Below are 11,299 nucleotides of genomic sequence, written 5' to 3'. Positions count from 1 at the left end.
TCATTTGCTTACCATTTAAAATCCAAATTATTTTTAAGATTAAAAAAGTGACCCAACTAATTATCACTTATTATTAGCAATTATCACTTTCAGGAAGATTTATGGCACTTCAGCAAGACTCAGGAGATTAGCTATTTTAGTATTTATTGCAGTATTTGGTAGTAAGGCTTCTGCAGTAAGTCTATTTTTTCCAGCTGCACAAGACAAGTTTGCTACTCAAGGCATGCAACTTTCACTCCTGACTTATGTAAGTAGCCCCGGGCCTCAACTTTGTTATTGCTCACTTTCAGCAGGACAGAACTTGTTTGCTACTTGAGGAGCTGAAGCTGGATGCAAGGTCTTGGCCTTTTAATCTTTAGATACACAGAGATTGCAGGGTTCTAACTCACTTATATTGCCAGGCAATAGCTCCTTAGCCCAATCCTCTGCTCTAAGTACAGGACTTTATCACAAACCACCTTTAACCATGAAGCTACACAGCAGACACAGCTTTAGTGTAACTTGAGGCCATAAGTCATGTGCTTTGAGTTTTACAATATGCACATAATCATCTGGAATACAAATATTAAAGACAAGGTTGAGCACATCTAAGTCCCAGATTTTGTATCACCACCCTTCTTTTGATCTTAATCATATGACTACAAGCTAATGGGTAACTGGCATATTCTCACTCCTACTCCTTGTAGTGAGAGAGACTAGGGATGAGTGTTGTATATTCAAGGAAGTTTGCTTTCCAGAGAGCCCAGCCTTCCACTCTTGTACACACACTGTCCAAACTGAATGTTGGAATCCTGGAAGTTTAGCATAAACAGTCATAGTTTTGACCAAAGTGGATGCAGAAGTGATTCAGTTGACACAGTGCATGCAAATATGCCCAGCCCCTATCAGTCCCATCTCTGCTTCATGCTCTGGGCACTGCAGCATTGCTTAAGTCTGACTAGTATCAAGCTGTGTTCCTTTACCTAGTAGCAAAGTCAAGAGTGTAGAGTACTTTAATACTGCAATATGAAAACTCAGCATTAGTATCTCTGTTCCAAACAGCTCTAAGAGGCCTTGAGCATTCAGATGCCTACAGACAGCTCAGTAGACAGAGCTTCCAGAAGTGCAGCCTGCATTGCTTTCAGGGCTCCCAACTACTATACATAACAACAGTAGACAGTATGCTCTTTCCACAAGTTTAATAGAGTTACAAAAGGATACCACTGCTCTATATGCAACACATGGCTAACCACATACACTGCTTTGTCACTAAAGTCAACAGGGCTTGATGTACAGATATCAATCATTAAGATTTTCTATGAAGGTAATGACACAGGACAAACTTTCCTTCAAGTAAAAAAAGTTACTGTTTATACCTACAGCATGATCCCTTGACTCAGACACAATGACTTCGTCAAAGTTCAGTAACTGATGCTTGCTCTTTCTGTAAGGCATACTAGTTTCCACTCAGACTGAAAGTTTATTTCTGCTTGGAGAAATACTCTTTGCTTTTGTGAACATCAGGCTTGATTGTGTCACTGCCAGGCTTCCAGCCAGCTGGGCACACTGAAATGATAAGAATGTTTAAGTCTTACCAGCTGCTCCTGCTGAACACGTTTTACACAACATTAAACTAACAACTCCAAACATGCATACATCTTTGTAACATACAGAAGGTGCATTATTCAGTGTGGCATTATATTCAGTTCCCTTTACTCATTTCTATTTGCTCATTAGGTAGTAGCACCCAAGGAATGAGGTGTTTGCCTGCAGGACAGTTGGCCTTTTACACATCTCCCTTCCCACCCCACTTAAAAGCTTCACAGAAGCTTGACAGGAAGGTAACACCAACTCCAGCAGCCTGGGTCAGAAAGGCTTTACAGCTATTGGGGTACACTTCTCTCCCTGGATCCAGTCAAGCCTATACTCTCCTTACAGCCCTAGTCCCATTCTCCAGTTCAACAAGGAGGGAGAAGAGTTAAATTGTCTCTAGCTCCCCTATATAGCCAAGCTGCAAAGGCTGCACAGCCTAGTAACTGCAGCAACTCCAGAGCAGCACTTTTTGGACACAGCCACACAAGGCTCAATGCTTGCTCCACACAAGCCTGGCCATTTTAGCTGTACTATTCTCTGCTTCTGAGTGTTCCTATGCATCAAACCAGGTCTATCCTGGTTTAGATGAGACTGCAATCCTAGTTCTGGAGGAAAAAGTTTTGACTACTCCAGGGCATAGTAAACCCCAAAAAGGCTTCATTTGCATGACATGTGACTGCTCCATCAAACATCAGGGCCATCTCCTCAGCTGACAGAGGATGGCATACAAGTTCAGAAGCACTGACTCTTCGGGCTATAGCACAGCCACAAGAGCAGCTTGCTTCATTAAAATCTACCACTGATTTACCAGTTCTGAAGCAAGTTAAGTATCACCCGCAGCAACACATGTCATTATTTAATGACAGCTAAAGACTATTAATACCTACATAGTAATTTTGAGTTTCCATAACCTGGCTCAAACCTCTCATCTGCAGTGCCTTTTTTTTAAATTCCTGCAGACAAGCTACGAGCCTTGAGCACCTTACCACTCTGGACAGAGAGACTCTCATCCATTTTCCCCTCACTACACACAGACACAAAAATCAGGAGGCTTTCTGGTAATTTAAATGTTTTGTCTAACAGACTGTTTAAAACACTGCATTAGTACTGATGGCCTCAACCTACAAAACCTGAGAGCAGTCTTAAGTTATGCCTACCCTTACAGGCTAAGTTGTTACATGTTCTTCTGTATCAAGTATTTTCTGTGTCTCACTGAAAGAGACAACTGCTGTACACTTAGGACACCCAGCACCCTTGCTAATGTTGAAATAAGTGATATTTCAACATTAGCAAGTACTCAATGGACAATTAACTGGAATAGGATGGACATTGCACTGTAGTGTCCTTCAACAAGTAGCTTCACAGAACTTGCTGCTTTCAAGAGTGACAATTACTTGCTGTGCACAGATCGATGCATGTACTTTGTGCCTTTTATTAAACCTCAGTTTAACCTGCCTAGTTATTACTGTTCTCTAGAAAAAAACATTTAATATTAGAAAGAGGAAGAATTCTTACCTTCTCCATGTTTATCTGTGAACTGGAAGGCCTGCACAAGTCTGAGGGTTTCATCGACACAACGGCCAACAGGAAGGTCATTGATTGTTATCTGCCTCAAGATCCCCTTCTCATCAATTATGAACAGGCCCCTAAAAAAAACAAGCCAGCCCTGAAGTTAAACACAGCTTTTGAAAGACTGATTAGACTGAAGTAAGTTTCAAAAACTTGGGTTCTGTATTCTATAATGGCAGTAAGTTGTGTCATCTACTGTTACTGACCTCTTCCTAAAAACTGATACCTTTGGTGTACGCACAGCACCAAACAGTAGCAGTTGAAAGCTAAATGTTCAGCAGGAACTAGGAGGGACAGGAGATAAGTCAAAACACTGATGCAGGAAACTAACACTTCCTATTTAAGGAAAATACTAGTGGAAAAAAGTGGAAGAGAAAACCAAGGAAAAAGTGAATTGAAGGGAGAGGCATTCTTACATTCAAAATAAAAACTGTACTTTAATGACTAAATACCTGTAACCATTTTTATGACTATGTAGGTCTTGCATTACTGAAGTTTGCAGCAGCTCCTGCACTGTGCAGATATGTAATCAAAGAGAAGCAGCAAACATTTATCTAGCTTACCAACACCATGAAAAGTCTACACACTGATGAGAAGCAAATAGCATCTCCCCTTGTTGGAGAGTTTGAGAGCTTAAGGCAGTTTACATCTCCAATAGCTAATTATGTATTACCTGTATGCAATACCTTCATCTTCTTTAAGTACTCCATATTCTTTGGAAATCACACGTTTTGTGTCAGAAATCAATGGGATTTTCATAGTACCCAAACCACCTTGTTTCTTAGGAGTGTTGATCCTAAAAGAAAAATTGAATGTTAAAAATATGGACAGTTCAGAATAAAGTATGAGGTACAACAGAAGCTGATACTTTCTGCAATATCATACTTGGTCAGCCATGAGGCAACAAAAGAACTGAAGAGTATATGCTCAGTTCTTTCAGAAGCAGCTGGCACTACCAAGTTCAAGGGCCTTTATTTGATACTTCAGTAAGCAAGTCTGAATACACTCAGGATTGAAGTCCTGCAAGAATCAAGACAAGGCAGAACATTTTATTAGATTAAAAGGCCGATTCTTACCAGGCAAGGTGACAAAAGTGAGAGTCAACAGAAGCTCCAATTACTTCACAGTTAATTTTCTTGAATTCATCAGCTCTGTCACTGTATGCAATAATTTCAGTTGGACAGACAAAAGTGAAGTCCAGGGGGTAGAAAAAGAACACAACATATTTTCCTAGAAAAGCAGTATAACCAGTTAATCTCTTACCTTTGAAAGAGCTGTCATATTCAGTATCAACCATTCAAATACTGACAGAGGAGAAAGGGCTTGATACAATACCACCTTTAAAGATTAAATGGCAGACTACAGATCCCTATTTCAAGGCTTGTTATATAGGTGGCAAGCCCATAAAGCACCTACGGAATTCACACTTCAGCCAAGCACCATTCACACCACCCTCCAAGGCCACTCTACAGGCAGTAACACAGAACCCTACCCAACTAAGCCTCCAAAACCCAGACTGTCAAATTTAACAGGGAATGGCTGTCTCCTGGTCTACTCCCATAAGCCTGCCCAGAGCACACCCAGTACCTACACTGGAAGCCCCTCCGCTGACTACTAACAGAGTGCAGAAATGCCACAGGTCTGAAAGGCTACAAGCCAAGGAGACATTTTAATCAAGTGACTAGTCTATACCTACTCACCACCCTCATGCAGTCTAAGGGCCACAGCTTCATTGGAAATGTCCTTCTAATGCCATCCACATTAGTACTTGAATACTTCAGGCTTTCCCTTTGATTTTATTTTTTTTCTGTATGGCAAACATTTTGCCAATACTCTAGAGAAAGGGACTTCATTGGTTAGAGGAAAGAATACTTTCCCATGACAGAAAGCCTAAGAGGAGAAGATTTTGCTGTTTCGCATAGTTTGGAGAAGTTATATCAGTCTCATAGTATGATAGACAGGACAAATAAGCCTGATCCAAGATTACAGTTTAGAGGAGTTTTATGTTAATTAGCAACAGTTATCATAGCTGGGACTTTCAGCCATGCTGCTCACCATTTCCTAAACATACTGCACAAGTTCTGTATTTCAGTCTACTACCAAGTGATTACTATTACTTCAAAACATAATCAAGATGTATCCTTAGATGCCCTCCACGCCTGCATATGGCCAGATTATATCTGTGTCATTAGAGAAGCACATAAACTTACCTTTATAGTCAGAGAGTTTGATGTCTTTGAATTGTCCATCTGGCATTACAGCCGTGGCAGTAAAGTCAGGGGCTGGTTTTCCAATGAAAGCCTTTCCTGAAGACATCTTGATTTAATCTAGATAAGAGTTAGTAATGATACAGTTTAGATAACAGTACATTTGCACCAGGAAGTAAGCATTTATTCAAAGCATCTTATCAATTTAAATTTAACACCAGACAGTTGATCTTGCAACACAAGGTTTAAGAGTGAAATTAGTTTAAGCTTTGTCACCTGGGTAATCCAGTCAAAGCACTACCATTTTTTTACTAAAGCAGCAGCACAGTTAAGATGCAGTTCAATAATCACAGCCTAGATATCCAGACCAAGCCACTACATCGATTACTAGCACTTCAAGATCTATGGCTCATTAGCCTCCTAATGGTTATCTTTGAAAAGAATCAGCTCAAGAGCCTGGGAAAGGGCTAGCCTAGAGTTTTAGCAGTACTAAGTCTTCCATTCTACTAAGTGAATGCATCAGTCTTTTTAAAACCTTCGAAAAGGATACTCTTCAATTTCACAAGCGAATTTAAGACCTCAAACTTTATCTTCCCGTTGATTCCAGAAGGAAATAACTTTTATTAATCCCCAGGGATTAGTGCTCTGCAACTACACTTAGCCTTTTGAACAATTAAACCTTGTTTCATTTGCAACTAGAAAGACTCATGGTAGACAAGGGAATCACAGTCACGTTAGCAATTAAAGTTTTACCAACTTTACATCAGCACAGCCAGGTTGTTTCCTCCTCCAAGTCTAACAGAAAAGAGGGTACACAAGGACAAGATAATTCACTTCTGGCTGCCTGCCCTAAAAGCTGGTCATTTGTAATATGCCCTGTACAGTATTTTTGCTCAGTCTGGGAATGCAGTATATCACTTCAGAATTCCTGTTACTTCCAGAGCACCATCTTTAATTGAACTAACTTTATGAACCTTGTTTGTTCAACTTGCAAAATCTTCAGCCATTCTATACACAGATACAAGCACCAGCTGCCTTGGAGATAAAAACACGTCTGAAAGGTTAGCATGAGTCTCAAGTTGCTAAGGAAAGATGAGATTCAAAGATTCTTCCAAGTCCTGCCTGCAAGGCACTAAGTTCACTCTAAAAAAAGTTGAGAGCACCTCACTTCTTGGCTCCTTCACCCTGGCCAGCCCACTTTCTTCCTGGAGAACTAGCCCATAGTCACAAGCACTTAGCTTTCAATTAAAGTTTAGTCTTTTCCTAATGGTTTTACCTTTCGAAGTCTCTCTTACATGCCCTGACAGTATACAGACAGGAATCATCCACCTCTGTTTTCATTTTGAGGCATGTCATTCAACGTTTCTAATTGTCTTTTGTAACAAAGCTCTTTACCCCCCTGTTCATTCAAAGGTTTTTAGTCTTCAACTGCAGCAGACTAGGAGCTGGAGGAGGTGGCTAGAAATACAGAGTTTTCATAGGACTGTACATGTAGCCATGGATGCAGGTAGAATTCTGAAACTGCAGTTCTGTAGGAAGAACAGGGGACAGCTATTGCACAGGATTTGAGATGCCTCCAACTAGGGAGCTTCATAAGAGCCGTTTTGTCTGGGGTGCATGATCCCATATTCTGTCAGTCAATTACATTACTTTCCATTGTTCAAGGTCATCCTTTTGCTCCATACTATGCCAGTCCTCCTACATTTGTTCCATCAGTAACCCCCTGGAGTATTTTAATAGGTATTCAATGTCAAATAAAAACTGTCAGGCTGCTCTTTTGATACCTCCCCTTTCTAAATTACAAGTTATTGTCCCCTTTTTAGGTAACATGTCCCCTTTAACATTGGCAGGAGATTCCAGTTGCTTTGTACTGCAAGAGAACCACCTGCTTTCCTCAGAGCACCTACTGCGACCTGCCGACATTTCTGATTTTCCGTGCGGGGTTAGCGCATGTCCTCACACGTTCAGCTTGGATTTCTAGCCACAGCATTTCTTAACCCAGAGGGACAGACCACAGACTCACTGCTATTTCCTTTCATTCTAGAGGGACGGAGAACGGGCACTGCAAATCAAATACACTTGCATCAGGTCTGAGGCTCTTGCTTGCCGCTCGTAACCGCACACAGCATCAATCATCTTCAAGCTGCAATTATAGCACGCCGGGCCTGCACTCTTACCTGGCGATTCGTACCTTTAGGACACCTTGCACAAAAGTGAAAGGCTGTTTCAAAACACACGCCCTGCCTTCCGCTGCGCTACCTTCAGACTACCACAAAGACGCGGCTAAGCTCCTGAGCTGCGGTCGGGGGAGCGCGATGCGGCCGCAGGCCTCCGCGGCTCTCGTACACCGCGGCCGCCGGCACACAGACCGCCAGGCGCGTCCCGCCGGGAAAGCGCCGAACCGCCGCCATCCCCGGCGGTGCGGGCCGCGGCCCCGCTCCGCGACGGCCAGGCCGGCCCCCTCGCATGCCCCCACCAGCACTCTGGGGTTTTTTTTAAGACTTCGCAGCGAAATACCGGTCGCCCCGCGTTCAGGCGGAGCCTCCAGTGCGGCAGGGCCGGTGCGGGGCCGCGCTGCGAGGCCCCGAGGCCGCCGGCGGGCCCAGCCCCGCGCTCCGGGATCGCCCCGCGGCTCCTCCCCGGGCGGCACAACGGGGAGAGCGATAAAGGCCGGCGCGTAGGAAAGGGTTATCTGCCCCCACACCCCCCAGGAAAAAAAAAAGGGGGGGACAACTAACCGAGGGAAGAGCGGCAGCCGCACAGAGCTGAGGGGCGGGATGCAGAGAGCAGGAGCCCGCCCTGCACGCTGCGCCCGAGAGCCCATCGGTGCAGAGGGGGAGGGGAAGCACACAGAAAAAAAGAACAAAAAAAAGAAAAAAAAAAGGAAAAAACCGCGCTGTGCAAAGCCCCAAACGAACACCGCCCCGGCCACCGCCCCGCGGCAAGCCCGCCCGCACCCACACAGCTCCCCCCGCACTCACCCCAGGAGTCGCGGAGTGGCGGTGACCGGTAGCACAAGGCACCCGCAGACTGCGGCAGCCCCCCCGCGCCGCCCCCTTTATAGCCGCCCCGATCTCGCGAGGAGACGCCGCCGCCGCCGCCCCCCCGCCGCTGCAAGGGCAGGATGACTTGGCAGATTCGGGCCGGTCCCCGGCGGGGAGTTCGATAGCGGCTTGTGCGACCTTATCGCGACCCAGACACTGCCCCGGGCTGCTGGATGCAGCAGAAGACTTTCAATAAATGAAGAATTCTCTGATAGTGCCCTGGGAGGTGCCGAGGAATAGTTGTAAACAGTTCACGGCAGGATGAATCGGATGGCTTATTGCAAGAAGAAGTTACTTTTTTAATGCCTTAGCTATAACCAAACAATAATTATTGGAAGCCATCAAAGAGACAGAGGCAGGATTTTGAGGGAGACTAAGAGACGACAGACGTGTCATTTATGAATTGGAGTTGGCCGTTGACTTGGATAAAATCAGACCTTCTATTAAGGCAAATGCATTCAGTGTTACATAGCTCTGGGGTCAAACCTTCATCCTCTCGCTCCACGTTACTAAATGCCTCCTCAACCTGGTGCTAATTCCCAAAGCTTTCATTGATTCTTCTTCATCAATGGGGAGACTGATCCAAGTCATGCAAGTCAGCAAAAAAGCTGAAAGCTAAATTAAGTCTTACCTCTTGAGTTTAGGGTGTAGGATGGAAACTCGTGGAAGACACAGTTACTTACTTCAGGGAGTTTTGCATCATTCCAAGAGTGAAGCTACACTGAGGGACAATTAGCCTGAGCAAATCCTTCTGTTGGGATGCAGAACTGAATTTAAACAGTTGGTACTTTTTGAGGTCCAAACCCTGAATTTCAATATAAAAGTTTTATTAAATAGTGAATATTAAAGGCCAATAAGGACATATAAATGACAAAACTGCTTGGTTTAGTCAAAAGTGATAAATGTATTTACCAACTGATTTTCACTTGTCTGTTTTGCAGTTTACAGTAGTGTTTCTTATACCTGTTAAAACCTGATTATAAATTGTAATGAGGAGAAAACCACAAAGGATTAACAAACTTTTAAATAAGTTACATTACTGTAGTGTTGCTGGGTGACCGTACCCATGTGGTGATTCACCCAAGAGATGACTGGTTTCATTACCAGATGAAATTACACCTGAAATAATAAAAGCAAAACAATATGTATGTGTATTCAGAAAAATAAACTGCACTCACCTTAACGCAAATACTTTATTGCTGTTTCTATTGTTACATCATGCTTAATCTTTTACAGAAAGAAGTTTGTTACTTTCTTAACATCAATGTGATGATGACGATTGAGATCTATAAATTGAGACATATATGTATCTACCTATCAGCTCAGGCCATGAACCTCTGAGCAGATTAACTCCTGAAAGGTCAGGCTGTTCTAATTAAAACCTCTAGAAAAATGCAGTCTTACTACAACTCCAGCATGATTACCAATGGACAAAGTAATGACTTTCTCATGGTTTCAGACTCCTTTAATGCTTGTTCTGCACATTTCTCACACTTCCAGATGCATAATATACCCATTTTACATAGCTACCACAGCGCAGTTTGTTCCAGGTTTGTGTCTTAAGCATTCCATTTCCATTCATGTGTCCATGGCCTAATTATTTTTTATTCGTTTCTGAGCTATTCTTTTCAGCCATCAATTTCTGGAGATTTTGGAGTGATAAATTGTCAGGGCTGCTCCTTGTTCAGTGAGGAGATGGGTTTCTGTAGCCTTTTTCCATCTTTAGATATCAGGTGCTACTCAGATTTAAAAAGACCCAAGTTCTCCAAGAAAGAAAGGACATCTACCCAAGCAGGTGCTAGAAGGACAGAGTTCTCTCCACACCTTGCTTCTCCCCACTCTGCTCTTCACACAGTGGATTAGCTGTAGTGTGATGCTCTACTAAGATACCCACCAGAGAGGATCAGCTTGTACCTGACTAGCGTGGAGCATGAGGAGCCCAAGCGCAGGCCTCTTTGCACCCACCCATACAGATATGGCCACATTAAGTAGTTTATGTTGACAAAGAGGAGCTGGCTGGCCCTGCAGTGCCAGAGCACTGAAACTACACAAAGGTTTCCAAATCACACCAGATTTTACAGGTATCATTTTGATCACAGTCTCTCCCATAGATTTTGTTTGGGAATGAGTCCCTGATGTGAAAAACAAAACCCCATTGTGTGTGAAATCAAAAGCAAAGAAATGGATCCTATTTCAGAACATTACCACACATTGGGGTTTCCACACATTTTGTCAGAAGAGGATCTGAGGATTTTATTTAAGTGTACCCATGACTGCTAGACTAAGATGAACTCAGCTGGGACAGTGGTGTGAACTGCACTCAGGCAATGCTGGACAATCCCTTGAGCATCCACACATCAGTTCTACAGCCGAGATGATCCATGCATGCCTTCTAAAGCCAGCACATCGGGACATCATCATACAGTTCCCCAGAGTGGATCACTGCATGTGCAGAAAGCCTGCTGAATCCTGAGCATCCTGAATTTACTGTATACACAGGGTACCGTCAGGGGCACAGTAAGAGTAAAATCCTGGCCAGGTGGGGACATTTTGATATACCATGCAAAAAGTCAACTGAAAAGTCAACAGCTGACATGTTCCCAAGCTGTGGGGCATTTATGCACAAGCAGCTGGTGCACAATAGTTTTAATTAAAACAATTATATATCATTAAATATACAATGCACACATTTGTTTTCCTTGATTTGCTCAAGTGAAGATTGTATTTCTAGGTCAAAATGTCTTGCATTACCTTTTTCTTCTCTGCATATATTTTTTTTATTAACAAACTTGATTACTCTGTGTTTAGATAATCACTGTCTTTTGATGTCAAAATGTCTTCCTTACCTTTCCTGTTTCACTCCTTATTACATTTTCAGAGGTTGAGGTTTGTTAAAGTTTTCATATG

General features: G+C 43.1%; 1 protein-coding gene across 1 annotated transcript; it reads right to left on the bottom strand.

Annotated features, from left to right (window-relative positions):
- Positions 1-1,161: 1,161 nt before the first annotated feature.
- Positions 1,162-8,397, bottom strand: PRDX1 (peroxiredoxin 1). The gene is made up of 6 exons (XM_074906305.1): positions 8,330-8,397; positions 5,352-5,468; positions 4,218-4,371; positions 3,815-3,937; positions 3,088-3,218; positions 1,162-1,545 (listed from the first exon to the last, which is right to left on the bottom strand). Exons 2-6 carry the CDS (start codon positions 5,455-5,457, stop codon positions 1,460-1,462), a joined length of 600 nt encoding a protein of 199 aa, XP_074762406.1. The 5' UTR covers positions 5,458-5,468; positions 8,330-8,397; the 3' UTR covers positions 1,162-1,459.
- Positions 8,398-11,299: the final 2,902 nt, after the last annotated feature.

The sequence above is a fragment of the Athene noctua genome, chromosome 5, assembly GCF_965140245.1.
Source record: "Athene noctua chromosome 5, bAthNoc1.hap1.1, whole genome shotgun sequence".
NCBI lineage: Eukaryota > Metazoa > Chordata > Aves > Strigiformes > Strigidae > Athene > Athene noctua.
This window is presented reverse-complemented; position numbering and strand designations above follow the sequence as displayed.